We start from the raw sequence: 18108 nt of genomic DNA, 5'->3' as shown, positions 1-18108 counted from the left end.
ACCTTTGAAAATCCCGCAAGGCTTCTCCTTTTATCTTGGACTTAACTAGTTAATACAAAGGTGAGAACATGGGTAATATTTGAAGGTTCCTCTCCAGGAAGGTTTTACATCCTAAACTAGGCAATAATTTAGTCCCAGTAAAAATAAGTCTGTTGGCCAAGCTTTAGGTATTGAGGATAAGATGAAAAGGGGAGGGGGTCTGTAGGTGTCCCTGAAGTTACACTATTTTGGGTTGCTGACCATCTCCCTGTCCCCTGTCCCCTGCCCCCTGACCTGTTGCAAACAGGTCAAGCCCCCATCCTGGGTTAACTCCAGGCACTAGCTAGCTCTGTGATTAAAGATCTCATTCTTGGGTGCCTGGGTGGCTCAGTGGGTTAAGCCGCTGCCTTCGGTTCAGGTCATGATCTCAGGGTCCTGGGATCAAGCCCCACATTGGGCTTTCTGCTCAGCAGGTAGCCTGCTTCCCTTTCTCTCTCTCTGTCTGCCTCTCTGCCTACTTGTGATCTCTCACTGTCAAATAAATAAATAAAATATTAAAAAAAAAAAAGATCTCATTCTCTCCCATTCACCTCTGTTTTTATCACCCCTCTCCTGACTCCCCTCTTCCTTCCCTCTCAGTCTGTCCCAGGCTTGGTTCATCATTGTCTTTGCACTCCAGCGCTAGACCTAGGAGTTGAACAAACTTTGGTTGAATTGAATCAAATGAACCAGATGGGGTCTCGGCCCTGGGTAAAGTCAGCCTGTCTTTGCCAGGCTCTTCCATGCCTCAGTGAGAGAGAGAGAGTGTGTGTATGTGTGTGTTTGGAGTGGGTTTGGGCTAGAGAGGTGGGAGAGGAAGTCGGCTCAGGAGAGGCACTGCCTGGCCCTCAGTTCAGGCCTTTGTGAGGGGCTTAAGACCCAGCCCCCAAGGAATTCACAGATCAAAGATTTCTTCTGACTGGGAATAAGCCCACGGTGAAGGTCATTACAGAAAGGACTCGGATTTGAAATGTCTGGCAGGGGGTGAAAACCTCAGGAGCACGCAAAAGGGTCTCTATTTGCATATCCTTACAGTATCCCTACCTACCCTTCCGACACTCTCGGGACCTTCTCAAAAAAGTATTCTGACGGCCACAAAAAGTCTCAAACACCAGCCCACGCCTCCCGAGATCCTCTCCCTCCGCCGCTTGTATTCGGGGATCATTCCAAGGGGAGCGCTGGCCTGGAGTCCGATCACCGCCACCGCCACCGCCACCACAAACACACACTCCAGGCCCTTTGCTCCGCGGTCGTCGGTGGGAGGCGACAAGCTTCAGGACAGGTGTCTCGGGCTTCCCAGCCGCCCCGCCCAGGCTCCGCCCTCACCGCGCTCAGGCCCCGCCCCCACAGCTCCCGGGGCCGGCGGATCTCCCGTGAGGCTCCCGCTGGCTTGCAGCGACCCGGCATCCGAAGGAGCGAGCTGTGTAGCGACTCGATCTGTGTAGCGGCTCGATCTGGCGCAGCCATGGACCGGAAGGTGGCTCGAGAATTCCGGCACAAGGTCAGAGCTGCTAGGGATCCCTAAAGCGTTCAAGACCCCGGAGTTCTGACAGGGTGGTGGGGGATGGACACATCCGGCGCCACCCCTCCCTTTTCCAGTGTGGCCTTAGGGCTGTGGAACCTGAGGGTTGTTTGGTTTCCAGCAGGGATCCCAGTAAAATAAGGGAAGGGGCACTAGGACTCTAGGTGTGGGAACCCATAAATGGATCTTCAGACAGTGTCCTTTCTCCTTCCGCCTTGCAGGACTGGGACTTTTCTGGGGTTGAAATTTCTTCCAGCCTTGACCTGAGACAGGATGCTTCTCGGACTTGTTCCATAGTGGGCAGAACCCAGCTCCTAGTGCCCCAAGCTGAGAGCTGTTGGAGCATACAGAGAGGGTATGGGGCAGTGTCTGTCTGAGAGGTGGGGATTGGTGGAAAGGGAAACTGTTTTTCTCTGACCTCTCAAAAACAAAACAAAACAAAACAAAACAAAAACAAGAGTTAGAAAGCACTTTAGGGAGCCCCCTCCCCGCTTCGGGGCATTTCTTAGGGCCTGAGAAGCAGCTGAGGAACAGGTGCTGACCAGGGGGCAGAGGGAGGAAGGGAGGAAGTACGTAAGGAAGTCAGCCAGATCCTTCAGGCAGTGCCACATCTCCCATTGTGTGTCCCAAAAAGGCACCTCAAGGATGGTCCAGGATTCTCAGAGGTCCTCCCTGAAAGCTACAGGATTTCACCCAGGGCATTTCCAGAACTGTTTCCAGAGCTGTGCAGGAGCTGCTGAGGCCCTGAGGCCAGAGAGGACCATTGGAGGTGACTCAGTAGACCTCCCCACCAGGACTCAGGATGCTTCAGATCCCAAGGATGAAGCCAGGGTGTCCAGAGCTACCCACGGGCCCTGCCTCAGGGACAAGTGACTGTGCACGCTGACACCCTCACATTGCCCTCAGGGGCAGTGTCTTTAGACCAAACCGAACCTCTTCTGAGGCCTGAGCGGGTAGAGCTCAGGTAGGCAAGGTCAGGGTGCCACAGAGAGGCCCAGGGGAGCCAGAGTAACCAGCCAATTGGGGGTGCCAGAGCTAAGGGCCAGGGGCCAATCATTCATTTAATAAATGTATTCTGAATGCCCACTCTGTGCCAGACCTGTCTGTGCCCTCAAATTGCTGGCTGGGCAGGTGGGCAGCAGACCTCACGCTAACAATGACCCATGACGGGGTGCTGAGTGTTGGGGTCAAGGTTTGGTAGGGTAGAAAGGGGGAAACTCCTAAAAAAGAGGCCTTGGGTATTCTAAGCTTATAGCTGGAAGTTCAGAAGGAGATTGGGGGCTGGTGAATATCAAGGGAAGTATAAGACTGTCCAGCAGTGTGTCCATTGCACAGGGACGGGAGGAGAGAAATTTCAGCTGCTGAGGACATTTGGTGAGTGTAGATTTCAGGCAACCCACTTTGAAGGAACACTACCTCCCGTCCCCGCCCCCAAGACCCGGGTTTGAATTTCAGTTTCCTGCCCCTGGGCAGAAAGTAACATCCAGTCCTCTTTGGCCTTTTTCCTATGGGTACCAGTCTTTGCCTCTTTTTCGAGAATTACCTCTGGGGTCCCTGGTGTCTGACTGCGCCCTGGAGTTAGCCTCTGTTTCTCTTCTCCAGGCCCTGCAGGCTCCAACAGGCCTCAGGCCTCTGTGTTTCCACTGCCCTGCTCTTCCTCGTCACAAGAGTCATTACCTATTAATGGCCCTGTGTGTGCAGGCGGGGCAGACACCAGTCTGGGGCCCCAGATTGGACTTTGTGCCCTGCTGCTTCCCAGAGAGCAGCAGCCTTGCTTTCCCTGGCTGGAGATCATCTAGCAACCGGGGAGAGAGGACAAAGCTGCAGAGGATACAGATGGGGGGCGCATAGCCAGACTGGGTGAAATTTACAGCTCCTGTCTGTTGCTTCCTAGCTCTCCCTTGCTTAGTGTTGCGGAGCACATTTACCGGTGGGGAATGGTTTGTAACCTAAATCTTTAGTTGTTGGAGATGGCATGTTGTTCCTGCATATTGTCATGGAACATGCTATGTGGCCTTGAGCAAGTTATTCACCTCTCCCAGCCTCAGTTCTTTGATTTGTTAAATGAGGATAACAGTAATATTTAGCTAGTAAGGTTCTTATGAGTGTTGGATGAAGTCTACATGCGTGTGGGGAGTTTAAATAGACCCTGGCATTTAGTGAGTCCGCAACAAATGTCCGTTGTTGTTGTCTATTACCTGTTAGTTATAGGTAGAACTGGAGTTAAATCTCAGCTCGGCCACTCACTGCCAGTGAGACCTTGGGCAAGTCACTGAATCTCTCTGAGCTCTCCTTTCCTCAGTTGTGAGATGAGGTTCAGAGTGCTTACCTCACTGGACCATTAGGACTAAATAGGAATTCGAGGATTGGCTGCTCTGGACCCATAGTAACCATCTGGTCCACAGCCACCTGCAGATACCTGCAGAGTATCCTTGGAGAGGAGCCAGGAGGCTCCAAGATGGTGAGTAGAGTCTGTTCCTCTGGGCTTATGCAGTTTTTCAAAGGACATCGGCAACACTGGCATGCTCTTCCCAGCAACAGTCTTGGGCCAGAATACCAAGGAGCAGGGAGAGGAGCATCAGAGACTAAGCCTCTTCCCTGAAGAACCAGATTTTCAAAAGAAGGCTCTCCCCCTCGGCTCACTGCACCTGCCCATTGCAGGAACTTGGTTACTCATTTGCTCAAAGGAGTTTTTATTGCCTGGTCAGCAATCATGCATTTATGGATATCTGTAGTGTACCCTGCCCAAGGCCAGGCACCTGGGTGGGGAAGAGGGGATAAGTAGGGAGGTCAGAAAGAGCCCCTGCCTTCCACTGTTTTGTGATCATGCATGCATGCATGTAATAGACATCGACTGGGCTGCTAATACATGCCCAGCAGTACTGTAACCATTGAATAATAAAACAAAGTCCCTGGCTCCTTAGTGGAGGGGACAGACAGTTAACAAGTAAGCCAATACAAGTATCATAGAATGTCAAGTAGTGACAAATGAATATGAAAAAAAAAATATGGGGGTGAGAGGATAGAGAGAAAAACCACATGGTAGTCGGGAAGGTCTCTCTGAGGAGGTGATATTTGAACACATATTCAGAAAGAAGTGAGGGAAGGAGCCATGCGGATATATAGGGAAGAACATTCCAAGAAGAGGGAACAGTGAGTACAAAGGCCCTGCTTTAGGAACCACAGATAGGATGGTGTTTCTGAGAGGAAATATGGATTGAAGAGTAATGGACGTTGGACGAGAGTGGGGTCGGGGCCTTGAAGGCCTTGGTCAGGACTTTGGGTTCTCAGAGTGATGGGAACCAGCTGGGGAGTGACCTGACTCCTTTACATTTAAAAGGGATTGCTCCAGGTGCTGGTAGAGCAGACTGAGGGGACCCTGAGCAGAAGGGCAGAAGGGGGACCGTAGACAGGAGGCTGCTGCAGCAGCCCAAGCCGGGGTGGGGACTAGGAGTAGCATGAAGAGCGGTCAGACCAGGAACCCAAGAAAAGGTAGATCTGAGGGCTCTGCTGATGGGTGGCTTTGGGTGTGGAGAGAGAGGTCTCAAGAGGGAGTCTATATTTGGGGAGGAGCAGGTTGGTGGGAATGGAGGGGAAGCGGCAGAGCTCCATCTTGAATGTTTGAAGTTTGAGATGCCTGTTCCTCCATTAAGTAGAGAGGTGACTAAGAAGCCAGTAGCTGTGGGAGCCTGAAGATGGTGGGGAGAGGTCGATGCTGGAGCATCAGTGAGTCCTTGAGGAGTAAATGGTAGTTCAGCCCCGAGACTGATGAGGTCACTTAGGGACGTGGTGCTGATGAAGAGAAGGCCCACGACAGAGCCAGAACACCCCAACCTTTAGAGGAGAGAAGGAGGAGAAGGAGCAGCAAGTGAGGTAGGAGAAGCAGGGGAAGGAGGGTATGACCAGCTGTGCTAAGCACTGGGTCAAATGCCACGAACCAGCTAGCAGGACCTAAAAGTGTCTTGAAAAGACGAAGAATAACAAAACAAGAATCAAAATATACCCAGTACCACTTGGGATCATGCTGTGAAGGCCTGGGAGGAAGTGTGACTGGATCCATTCATCCCACCAGCATTTATGGAGGGGCCCCGGTCTGCCAGCTGCTGAGAAGACACTCAGCATTCTCACGCACTCATTTAGTTAAATAAAACTAAACAAACACTGAGAACTTAATTTACCAGGCACTGTGCCAAGCATTTAATGATTATTAATTCAATGAATAATAAACAAAAGAAAAACAATGATTAATCCCTCAGAGAAGGATGAACTCCTACAAAACAGGTACTTTCAGCCCCATTTTACAGATGAAGAAAATGAGGCACAGAGAAGTGCAGACCCAGGTGAGGAAAGGGGCTTGTTGGCCTCCCTGTGCGCCCTCCTCCCAGGCCTGGGTCTGGACCACACCCAGATGAGTGGGGAGACAGTAGAGTAAAGAGAGAACATGCAACACAGCTTGGTGCGTGCCACAGCAGAGGTGGGAACAAAGTGGTGTCGCGGGCCCAGAGAATGATAGGACAGGCGTTGTAGGGGAGCAGGAGGGAAGGCTAGACCAAGGGGAGCTGATGTTTCAGGTGTCTGGAAGGTGAAGGAAGAGCTCACAGAGAGGAAATGCTGCCCGCGCCCCCCCACCGCCGCCGCCACCGCCACAGCCACTACCACCACTAAGAGACACAGGAGCCAACAGGGTGTAGAACAGGACCTCCCCCCCTCCACCCGGGGGGTCACAGCAGGAGGCCAGGTTCCCTGAATGGGGGGAGGGCAGAACAGGGGAGAACCTTAGCTGCAGAGAAAAGGTCAGACCTGCATGTAAGGTGATCCAGCAGAGATCCAGCTGGGGAGTCAGAGCCCCATTTCCTTTCTCCTTGGGCTCCCTCACTACTGGCTGGGTGTCAGAGGGCAGGGGGCCCATGCAGAGCCTCCTAGGATACAGGGCAACATGGAGAAGGCTGCAGAGTGGGTCTGGGGGCACAAAGGAAGCCCACATTTCTGAGCCCTTGAAATCTTGGAGCCCTGGGCACTGTGGAGGTATTTTGTATATATTCACGTATTTAATCCCCGGAACAGCTTGAGGAGGGCAGAGAACAACATTATTTAATTTGCTCTTGCTCTCTTTCTCACTCCCCGGGTGCACCCGTGGAGTTGTATTTGCAGGAGCTGAATGTGGTTTGCTCTCCCCCCCAACCCGTGCATCTGTACTGAAGGGCCAGTCCATATGGAGGAATGCTGGGACATGAGGCTGGATAGGGCCCAAGGCTAAACCCAGCATTTGCCTCAAGTGCCCCAGACAAGGGGCCTGAACCCCCACTCCCCCCACCATACAGACTGAGAGCAGATGGGCCCATCAAGCATCAGCCAGAGAAGGCTGCCTTGGGACAGAAGGGGCCAGACATAAGGTGGGCGGGGAAGGAGGGATGGAGATGATAAAGCCTTTGTAGGTGGTGGGCTCCTTTAGGGTTTCTGTGCCCATATCAGGAGAGATTCAAGAAAAGGAAAGACTTTTTTTTTTTTTTTAAGATTTTATTTATTTATTGAGAGAGTGTGCGAGAGAGAAAAGAGCAGGGGTGGTGGGGGTGGGGTGCAGAATGACAGGGGCCTCCATCCCAGGATCCCAGGATCGTAACCTGAGCCAAAGGCAGATACTTAAACTGACTAAGCCACCCAGGGGCCCTGAAAAGAAAAGCTTTTAAAATCTAATTAGAAAAAGAAGACATAGTGTCTGGCACACAGTAGTTGCTCAATAAACGTGTATTAGACAAATGCATACAAAAAGTTGTATCTGGTAAGTGGATACGCTGTGGTGGTTAGAAAAAAGGCAGAGGTTTTGGAGCCTGTGGACATGAGTTGGAGTCTCGGCTCTGTTGCTTCCTCAGGCCTGTATTTCCTCATCGGTCCAGTGTGGTGATGATATCCATGCACATCAGAGGGTAGTTAAAAGATTAAGGAGAACTCACGTCAAGTTCCTCAGACACGGCTGGCAGTCAGTAAGTGAGAGTATGGTCTGAACAAGCGAACATGGAGTAGTCCAAGAACTGGCTTCAGGAACCCCCCGCTCTAGGGCACTTTGTGCCATTCTCCTGATACCTGGCGTTTAGGATAAAGCACCTGGCACACAGTAGGCCTTCGACAGCATCATGCCGTGCAGAGGCGCACAGTGCCCACTGGTGCCTGCCTGATGAGGAACACACTCCAGTTGCTCTAGTCCAGAGCCTTCCTTCTATCCTCTTGGCTCAGTCCTGGCTCACCACCTTCCCGGCACTCATCCGCACACGTCTGCCACAGCCTCCTGGTCCTGTCCCTCTTAGTTCTGTTCCAATGGTCCCAGAAGAATGGGTCACAGACCTGGGCAAGACCACCCTGTCTTGTCACAGCTGAACTCTACCTTCATTTAAGGGGAGTCCGAGCCCCGTCTTGGAGAGTCTTTCCTGACTGTGTGCAGCTCAGGGCCTCCTCACCCCGCTCCCAACCTGAGGCCCTTCTCACCCTCTTTCTCAGACATGGGTTAAAGGGAGAGCCAAGTCTACGGTGCGTAGAGATTCACACTGTACCTCCCCAGGGGGTGGAATTTGGGGCTTTGACCCACCAATTCCCCTGGGATCGAGGTGCTAATGAAACAGCTCCTGACCCCGACCTTTGAGTCCCAGCCATTGACGTCAGCAAACTTGAAATGATGTAACTTGACTCTCCCCCTGGGGGGGAAGCGGGGGACTGAAGGGGCCTGGAGAGGTGAAGGAGTGGCCAGGAGGCTGACTAGTGGACAGAAGTCAGGGCTAAGGCAGCCTAGATCAGGCCAGGCCAGGGTGGAGTGGCCCCTAACACTGGAGGCACAGAAGACGGTCGGGGACTTCTGGTGGGTGGCATGTGCTATCTGAGTGAATGGCCCAAATCCTTTCTAAAGGCAGTTATCCGGCACTATAGCCACCATCAGGTAAGACAGTGGGCTTCTTCCGGACCGGGGAGCTGACCCTGGCATGGCCACTCTAGATCCTGGAGACATGGCCACGAGGGTGAGCAGCAACACTGCTGTCATGGGGGTGCCTCACTGTCATAGGGAGGGGCGGGTGTGTGCATATGAGGGTGTGTGCCCCAAGGGGTGAGGGTCAGCCTGGCCTCATTTGGATGTGCAGAGGCACTCTCGTGGCCCCATTGGGGTGATCTGTGTATGACTGATGGGGTCGGAGGACCAGCCTGGTTCCTGGCTGCCTTCCTTTTGCAGCCCCAGCCCTGTCGGGATGCTGGGGAGTGGCAGGGGCCTCCCTCTCCCTGGGGTCTGCTGTGGGTGTGCTGGGCCTCAGTCTAGAACTCTGCCCTTGGGTTTTCTAGGTGGATTTTCTGATTGAAAATGATGCAGAGAAGGACTATCTTTATGACGTGCTGCGGATGTATCATCAGTAAGTGGGCGGGGTCCAACACCTGTGGCCCCCCCAGGGACCTCTGTCTATAGGGAGCCCTTGGGTGGGTTGTTCTGAGACAGGGGAGCCTCCCCTTCCCATTCTGGGGAGCTCTGGGAGGGAGGCAGATGCTCCATGCTCCTGGGAATCGAGCAGACACGTCCTTCACTTGCCTCAGCAAATATTCACTCCAATACTTAGCGTGTGGATCTTTGCTAGGAGCTGAGGGTACACTAGGGAACAAGTCAGCCTGGCCGCTGCGCTCAGGTTGCTTGTAAATCCAATGGGGGAGGCTGTCAAGAGAGGTTGAAAAGAATATGATTGCTGAGATGGAACCATAAATGCCAGAGGGCCCCAGCCACACGTCCGTTGTATCTGTTGTCATTCACCTGCTTCTTTATTCATTCATCACACATTCTAAGCTCCTGCCACTTGCTGGGCACCATGTAGAATCTGGAAATGAATAAGATCTATGTTCTTGCTTACAGTAACTCGTGGCCTAGTGGGGGGAGTATACAGACTCTACAAACACAAAGAACTCTAATAGGAGTTGCAGGAAGATAACTGCTAAGGTGAAGTAAAAGCCAGATGGAAAGAAAGGAGTCTTGCTTCTAATCATGGGGTGGGGGGGACCAAGAAGGCGTGAGCTAGGTTTTGAAGGCTATGAAGGGTGTCGACAGGTGGAAATATCAGAGGACATTCCAGGCAGAGGGATCAATTATGAGTACAAGTGCAGAGACACGAAAGCACAGGGGGCAAATGGGAAATGACAGGTAATCTTGGGAAGCAGAACTCAAGGCACACAGGACCAGCCACGGGCGCAGAGCAGCTCTGTAGAGACAGGTCGTGGAGGCCCTGAGCCTGTTGAGGAGAAAGGGTGGTGGCCTCCGGGCCATGGGGAGCCATTGAAGGGTTTTGAGAAGGAGAGTGACTTACACTTAGAAAATATGAGACGAACATGACCAGGTTGGTGGCAGCTGGAGAAGGGCAGGCCAGAGATGCTGAGGGTCTGAATGGGGCAAGGAGGAGTCATATGAGAGATACTATGAGGGCAGACTCGACAGAGCTTAGCTGTGGAGCAGAAGTGGGGTCATCAGCATCTCCTGTGAAGTTTCCTGGCTGGAGAAATCCTGGGCTTCAGAAGTAGGCAGAGCTGAGTTTGAGTCCTGGTTGAGTTCATCTGTAGAATGGGTTAAAAATCCCTACCTCTCTAGTTTCCCTGTGACATTTATTGGGAAACAGTGAGGCTCTTATGAAGCACCTGGCCCAGAGTTAGGGCCTCTGGGCTTTTCAGGAGCATTCTTTCCATTTCCAGGGCCTGGACCCAGTGGGTGGGGACCCAGCCTGGGACTGCTGCCTCTGGGAACCCTTGGGTGTCAGAGGCCATGGCCGTGGGTGGAGCTCCAGGTGTTCCCGGTGTCTCTGCAGAACCATGGATGTGGCCGTGCTCGTGGGGGACCTGAAGCTGGTCATCAATGAACCTAGCCGCCTGCCACTGTTCGACGCCATCAGGCCCCTGATCCCTCTGAAACACCAGGTGGAGTACGACCAGCTGACACCCCGGCGCTCCAGGTACAGAGGGCGTTGCCAGGCTGGAGGAAGGGGTGGGAAAGGTCACCTGGGTTGAACGGGGTCACTCACTCATGAGTGGGTCAGTGGTGGCAGTCAGGCCGGCACTGGGCCCTCACTGACTTCTCCTGCGGCAGGAAGCTGAAGGAGGTGCGCCTGGACCGTCTGCACCCCGAAGGCCTCGGCCTCAGCGTTCGTGGGGGCCTCGAGTTCGGCTGCGGGCTCTTCATCTCCCACCTCATCAAAGGCGGTCAGGCAGACAATGTCGGGCTCCAGGTGAGCGAGCAGAATCCAGTGGAATGGGTGGGGGGGGGGGGTGTCAGGGCCTCAGGCTTCCTGTGTCTCCACAGAACGTGGTCACCTTGCCTTTCTGGGACTCTGGGGGAGGAAGAGGCTGGCACATCCTGACAGATTTTCCTCAGGCCCATAGACATCAGGCTGCAGGCAATTGCTTATTTTCTTCAGTCACCCTGGGAGCCTGGCTGTTGCATTTAACATCCCCTCCCCTACTTCCCAAAGGAGGAGTGTAGTTACATCCTGGCACCTGGAGCTTTGGACACGTAGCCTTTAACTGGAAGGGAAAAAGAATTCGCAGTGTAGTGTGGTGCTTAAGAGCATAGATCCCCAGAGCCAGACTCTCCTGGCTTTGCTGTTCATGAGCTATGGGACTGTGATGAAATGACTAAACCCCATGCCTCAGTTTCCTCATCTGTAAAATGGGGGTAATGATAACACTCCCTACCTCATCAGGTTATCATGAAGAGTAAGTGAATTCATACTATAAAGTACTTATAGAAGTGCCCAGTATAGGGGTGCCTGGGTGGCTCAGTGGGTTAAAGCCTCTGCCTTCGGCTCGGGTCATAATCCCAGGGTCCTGGGATCAAGCCCCACATCGGGCTCTCTGCTCAGCGGGGAGCCTGCTTCCGACTCTCTCTCTCTGCCTACTTCTCTGCCTGCTTGTCATCTCTGTATGTCAAATAAATAAATAAAATCTTTAAAAAAAAAAAAAAAAAGAAGTGCCCAGTATACGGTGCTATGTGTTTGTTAAGTAAGCAGAGAGGGAAATTAAATAAACACCTATACTGTGCCGGGCAACATGCCCACTACCGGTTCTCACTGTATCGTCTCCATCTTAGGAGTTAATAGAGCCTCAGAGACTTGACTAGAGTTGGAAACTGTAAGTGGCAGAGTCAGGATCTGAATGCAGGTCTCCTGACTGCCAAGCCCAGGGATCTCTCTTGAGCACCCCAGGTGCCTCTCCCTTCGGGTCCCACACCTCCGAGTCTGAGCAGAGATGGGCCAACCTCCAGATCTCGCTCCTGCTGGAGCCCAGAGCTGTGTTCTTATATGTCCTGATAGAAGAAGCCCTCCCAGCCCCTCCCAGAGCTGCCAGCATGTTTGTTATCAGGTTGCCAAGAGAGGGGCTTCAGGGGGCTTGAAGCCTGGTTCAGACCCCGTGGAGGGGGAGGTGGGAAGTGGGAGCTGACAGACATCGCTTTGTTCTAAATCCCTGTCTCAAGGCTCGCCAGTAGCAGCTGAAATTTCAGCCACTTCATTACCCCTCTCCTGTGGGGCACATTTTCCAGCCCAGAAACACAGCCAGAGAAAAGACATAATGAGCTCCTCTCTTGGCATCGCCTGAGGCCCTCTTTTTTTTTTTCCAGGGCGAACTCTCCTGCTAGGACAAGCATTTCTCAATGATGCCTCCATGACTGGGGACATCGGGGCATTTTTGCTGTCCCACCTGTTTCTCAGGCTTATAAATTATCTTCTCTTTCTTGGGCTGACGGGCTCATCTGTCCTTTGTGCCCCTGTCCCTCAGATCGTCATTTCATTGTGGCCTTTGCACAAAAGGCCTTTTTGCAGGTCTCCGTGCTGGAGCGAGAGTGAGAGGAAAGCTGATAGTGTAGCCTGAGCCAGGGGCTGTGTGGGAATCATTCTGACTGGGGTCCCCAACAGGTTCCCTTTAGGAACAAGACAGGAATCCTCACTCAGGGGAGCTTGGGGAAAATGTCCACCTCCATTCACCTGTCTGGGGTTCATGTTTCTGGGAAGATCTCGTGCCTGAGATCTGAAGACAAAAGAAGATTCTGGAAGGCAAGGGAGAGACATGTTCAGACACATCCTGGCTGGACTGAAGTTCTGCTGATTTGACCTATTCGGTCCACCTACAGGATATGTTGGGTTTTTTTCTTAGGTGTGTCTGCTCGGCATAATGTTCTCTATCATCCAGGGCTAGAGAACAATTCTGTGTTCCTAGGTTGACCCAGCCATAAAATGCGCAGAGTAATCTCTGCTTTTCTTATGGGACTTGAGGTCACCTGTAACAGGTGGCAAGAATCCAGAGAGGACAGGATGCTGGGATCTGCAGCCAGGCTTGGCCAGGTGCCCTTCCTCTCTGCTTCCAGATGCCCAAGAGACACGCTTGTTGTCAGTAGGGGAGACCTGACTTCAGATCCCAGCAATTCTGATTACTAACCAGGTGACCTTAAGCAAACCACTTGAGTTCTCTGAGCCTCAGTTTCCTCATTTGATTAACAGAAACAGAGTTGCTATAAAAAAAAATAGGTGTAAGGGGCGCCTGGGTGGCTCAGTTGGTTAAGTGTCTGCCTTCAGCTCAGATCATGATCTCGGGGTCCTGGGATGGAGTCCTAGCTCAGCGGGGATTCTGCTACTCCCTCTCCCCTCCCTCTGTGCTCTTTCTGTCTCAAATAAATAAATAAAATCTTAAAAAAAAAAAAAAGTGGATTTGAGGAGGTAGCCTAGCTGCTCTCCTCACAGGAGGTGTCCCCAGAAACCTAGAGAGTTCTTTAGCGAGCACCCCCCTTTTCGAAAAAGTTTCAAGGGAACTTTTTCGAGTTCCTTGCCACTGTCATCAGGTCCCTGAAAAGATTGGGGTCTGTGTTGAGGTGTTCAAGGGAAGCATTCAGATGGTATTGAGTAGGTCGTATTGAGGAGTACTGAGAAGGTTACACTGTGGGAATGTTGCAGACTGTGGGGATTGGCCTAGCCAGACCCCTCACAGGCTGTGTGCCCGCCCAGCTCCCAGACCCCACAGAGTCAAGTTGTGTCCTCCACATGTACCAATAGATCCCAAAGGGACAGCACATGTGGTGTGAGTGAAGCCGCCAGCTGGCTTGGGCTGATCTCAGGCTGGAGAAGAGGGACACCCAAGAGCCTGTCCCTGTTTTGCAGCTAATGGCCGTGTGACCTTACACAAAACATCACCTCCCTGGGCTTCAGCTTCAGCTGATGTCTGAGGGTTCTTCTAGCCCTGCGGTTATGAAGTGAGGAGCTTCAGGACTGATCCCCAGAGCCAAGGTGCTTGGAGGGGCCCCCAGCAGTGTCCAGCAGGCTATGTGCTCACCACAGATCTGTGTCCAGGCTGACCCTGCAGGCCCACGAGCCCCTGTATCTCCCAACCTAATGAGGCCTGAAGTCCTGTGAAGAGGGTGGAAGTATTTAGGGCTCCGGCCGGACGACTGATAACAGTAGTGACCGTTTGATTCCTGACTCTATGCCAGGGGCTGGCTGGCTTAACACAGACACACTTACTTAATTCTCACAGCAACCAGAGCCTTTCCTCAGTTTACAGATGAGAGGAACTGAGGCCCAGAAAGTTCAAGGGACTTGCCCAAGGTCCTTTTTCCTCTCCTGGGCACAGCATCCTTAGGCATTCTGAATGTGCCAGCGTTGGCATATCGTTGTGGGCTTTTCTATAGTACAGCCTCGAGCAAAACGAGGTTGTCCTGAACCCTTGCTACCCGCACCACCCAGGTGCCTTAACACCTGCTGTTCTTAGGAGGTTGTCTAAAATGTAAAAACACGTCAGCAGGGCCAATGGTGGTTCCACATGTGCTAAGTGTGTTTGTGACAGGATCAAGCGTGTTTTCCTTATTGAAGAGCAGAAGATCGTGGTGAAAGTGTTGAAGGCACAAGCACAGAGTCAGAAAGCTAAATAAAAAAATGAAGATATTTTTGAGTAATAAAATTTTTTTTTAAAAAGAATTGCTAGAAGAGAATCAGCTAGAAGCAGGGGTTTGAATCCAGGTTATCTGATGCCAAAGCCTTGTGTTTATTCAGCAGTCTTTCTTACTCCCAGCATGGGAATTCAGAGGTCAGGCCTGGGGCAGGCTTACAATGTCCCCTGAGCATCCATAGAGTGGGAAGAAGTCGTGTGTGTGTCAGAGATGTGAACTTGAGTCAGGAATCATGGAAGTTCCCACCCTGACTCAGTTATGGTGTTTCAGTGATTAACAAGGTCAGAAGAGCCTTCTCCTTGGGGTGGCGTGGGACAAAGGCCAAGGAAGAGCTGCTTGAATCTAAGTGAAGGGTTGCCCTTTACATGGGATCCAGAGCCTGATGGTGACCCAGTGGGGCAAAGGGGGGACTGGACTCAGGGGACAGAATCCCAAGCTCTAGTCTCAGCTCTGTTACCCACCCTCTGTGCCTCTCACCTCCCACATTGGATCTCCCATCTGCCACATGGGCCAGAAAGACTGTTTGGACATGTCGCTACCATGGGACCCCCTCAGGCTGATGGCAAGTAGGTTGGTTGTAACAAGGTACAAGGGAGCATGGCAAGATTTCTTCTGAGGGAAGACATGGTCATCGTCCCTTTTCTGAGAGAGCAGGCCTAGAGCCTCTGGGGGCAAGCCTGTCTTGCTGCTGGATGCCCCCTCAACCCGGTGCTCATTCCCTCTGTCTGTGGCCAAGGTAGGGGATGAGATTGTGCGGATCAATGGCTACTCCATCTCCTCCTGCACCCACGAGGAGGTCATCAACCTCATCCGCACCAAGAAGACTGTGTCCATCAAAGTGAGACGTGAGTGAGGCCAGAGGGTATGGGGCGCTGATGGAGGCATGGGCTAGGGTGGGGTCAGCAGCGGGGTCCCCAGCTCCTGGGGGAGGAAGGGAGGGCAGAGGAGCCATCTTAACCCCCCTCCCTTTTTCCCACAGACATCGGCCTGATTCCTGTGAAGAGGTGAGCAGGACCCGCCTCTGCAGACAGACCCTTCCCTGCAGGCTCAGGGGTCTGGCACTGGCCACAGGGTCTGGCATCAGCCAGGCTGGCACTGCTCTTAGGCCAGCGGTAGCTGGAGGCTCCCAACAGGCAGATCTGGATTTGGAGCCTAGCTCCTCCAACATCTCTAGTAACGCTCTTCTTCTTTCCCTGCCCCCAGCTCCCCAGAGGAACCCCTCAAATGGCAGTACGTGGATCAGTTTGTGTCGGAATCTGGGGTAAGGGCCAGGACACCTGCGATGTGGTCTCGATGGGGTTGTCTTCAAGGAGGAGCAGCCAGTCCCCAGAGAGGGCTTGCCCCAGAGATGTGCATCTAGGGGCTTCTCACAGGCCCTCAGGGCATCCAGAATGTCCCTGCGGGTGGTGGGCCCTTAGCCAGGCCCAGCTGGGGCAGACATACCCCCCAGGGACATAATGGTGAGCAGTCTCACGGGGGGGGGGGGCAGCAGTGCTTGCTCTAAAGGGCTTTATGAAATCAGGAAGCTACTTGCACAGATGTGGAGGCCCAGTGACCCTTATCCTGTCCTTCCTCCAGGGTGGGCGAAGTAGCCTGGCCTTCCCCGGCAGTCGGGAAAACAAGGAGAAGAAGATCTTCATCAGCCTAGTAGGATCCCGGGGCCTTGGCTGCAGGTGGGTGGCTGGCGTGCCCTGAGGCTCAATATGGCCAGGAGACCCCAGGAGACCCCTAACACCTCTCCCTTTTCTTACCACTGCTTCTGAGGAGATGCCACTTCTCGGTGCCTGTTTTCTTCCCTGAGGTCCACAGCAGCCCTATACGTCCAGAGGGACAGCTCTAACAGGCCCATTGTACAGATGACAAAACTGAGGCCCAAAAGCAGAGCCATGTTCCTTTTGTGGGCCCTCAAGTCACAGCAAAGGGAACCTGTCCAGCCTGTCATCTCTGTTACAGTTCCTGTGTCATTTATTACCTTGTGGGCTCCCTTAAGTGGCATCCAGGGAATGGGCAAACAGGCCTTGGGCCATGTGGGATGTTCTTACTAAGCACACAGGTGCTACAGTTACAGATCTATGTTCCAGCCCCCGCTCCACCACCTAGGAGCTCTAGAACCTAGGGCTAGTCGCTTAGCCACTCTGAGCCTCTGTAAATTGGGGATAAGAATACCCACAAAACCAGTTGTTGTGAGGAGGGTTGAGATGACAGAATTAAAGTAACAGCTCCATGCCTAGTTGGTGGCAAGCAACCGCCAAACATTAGCAATCCTTATGTGAGGTTTTTGTATTATTTCCATTCATTCACTTTTTTTTTGAGATTTCTTTTTTTTTATTTATTAATTTATTTATTTTCAGCATTACAGTATCATTATTTTTTCACCACACCTAGTGCTCCATGTAATCCGTGCCCTATTCAACACTTTTTTGCCAAGATAAGTGATTAAAAAAAAAAAGTCCCTCCTTCCTAAGAGATTAAGAGATTATATTGTAGAACATAGTGAACATGGAGACCAGCCACTGGAGAGCTATAGCAGAGAGTGACAAGGACTCTGATGGAGCTATGTTCTGCGTCAGAGACAGGCACATAGGTCTCCCATCCCGGGCTCTTTCTAATCAACTGGTGGTGGCTGCCTGGAGTATATGGCATTTGACCCTTGAATAACACAGGGATCAGGGGTGCTGACCCCCGGCACCATCCAAAACCCAGACATAACTTTTGACTCCCCCCAAATTTACCTGCTAATGGCCTACTGTTGACCGGGAAGCCTTACTGATAGCCTAAACAGTTGCTTAACACGTACTTTGTGTTTTACATATTATATACTATATTCTTACAGCAAAAGAAGCTAGGGAAAAGAGACTGTTGTTAAGAAAATCGTAAGGAAAAGAAAATGCTTTTACAGCACTGTACTCTAAGAAATCCACGTGTAAGTGGACTGATGAGTTCTAACCCAGGTTGTTCAAGAGTCCGCTGTGCTTTGAGAAGAACTCTAAGGCTGTATCTAAGTTTAGTGGGAAAGAGTGCTGCGATTGATTAGTGATGTCTGCCACAGATGTGGGAGGGGAAATGATGTACAAATGCCATCCTTGGTGGAGGTATCTTGGGAGTACTGAGGAGGGAGGAACTAGCTGAGGCTTGGGATAGAGTAAGGAGGTTGGTGAGAACTTTGTAGAAGAGATAGCATTTGAGTCTTAAGGAATGACTAAGAAAGTTCTAGAAAGAGAAAAGAAACAGTATGTGCCATGTATTGGGTAAGGGATTGCATAGCAGGGAATGAAAAATAGATTTTGTGGCTGTTTCCTCAGGAAAATGAGGCCGGACAGGTAAACAACAGAGCACAATGGGTAACTGAGCCTCATGGGTGACCTGGGTCCTGAGGGGTCAAAGCACTGGACATGCGGGAAGAGGGGATAAGACACTGGGAATGAACAATGCTGCAGGGATGAGCAGAGCCTCATCTGCATTTCCCGACTCTTCCGCAGCATTTCCAGTGGGCCTGTCCAGAAACCTGGCATCTTTATCAGCAATGTGAAGCCTGGCTCCCTGTCTGCCGAAGTGGGGTTGGAGGTGAGTGACCCTCGCATGGCCCCAGTGGGGGGACGGGTCAGACGATGATCGCAGAGCAACAGAGACA

The 18108-nt window shown here is 52.1% G+C and overlaps 2 protein-coding genes across 4 annotated transcripts in view; one reads left to right on the top strand and one right to left on the bottom strand.

The window, feature by feature from the left end:
• OTOG (otogelin) overlaps nt 1-18108 on the bottom strand; it is a 141560-nt gene that overhangs the window by 77992 nt on the left and 45460 nt on the right. The gene's annotated exons all lie outside the window — the stretch shown is intronic.
• The window catches only part of USH1C (USH1 protein network component harmonin), a gene marked incomplete at its 3' end in the record, with an annotated part of 46264 nt that continues 29512 nt past the window's right edge, over nt 1357-18108 (top strand). Inside the window, exons 1-9 of one of the 3 annotated variants that reach the window (XM_082683253.1) lie at nt 1357-1519; nt 8861-8928; nt 10357-10500; nt 10635-10773; nt 15214-15322; nt 15457-15481; nt 15681-15738; nt 16056-16150; nt 17957-18041. In XM_082683253.1, the coding sequence (XP_082539379.1) occupies nt 1484-1519; nt 8861-8928; nt 10357-10500; nt 10635-10773; nt 15214-15322; nt 15457-15481; nt 15681-15738; nt 16056-16150; nt 17957-18041 (759 nt within the window). In that variant the 5' untranslated portion in view covers nt 1357-1483. The remainder of the gene's footprint in view (nt 1520-8860; nt 8929-10356; nt 10501-10634; nt 10774-15213; nt 15323-15456; nt 15482-15680; nt 15739-16055; nt 16151-17956; nt 18042-18108) is intronic. The other 2 variants (XM_082683251.1, XM_082683252.1) reach the window with 2 other exon arrangements.

Source organism: Mustela nivalis (assembly GCF_964662115.1).
Source record: "Mustela nivalis genome assembly, chromosome: 9".
Classification (NCBI taxonomy): Eukaryota; Metazoa; Chordata; class Mammalia; order Carnivora; family Mustelidae; genus Mustela; species Mustela nivalis.
Note: the sequence above shows the minus strand (reverse complement) of the source record. Positions and strands in the feature narration are given on the sequence as shown.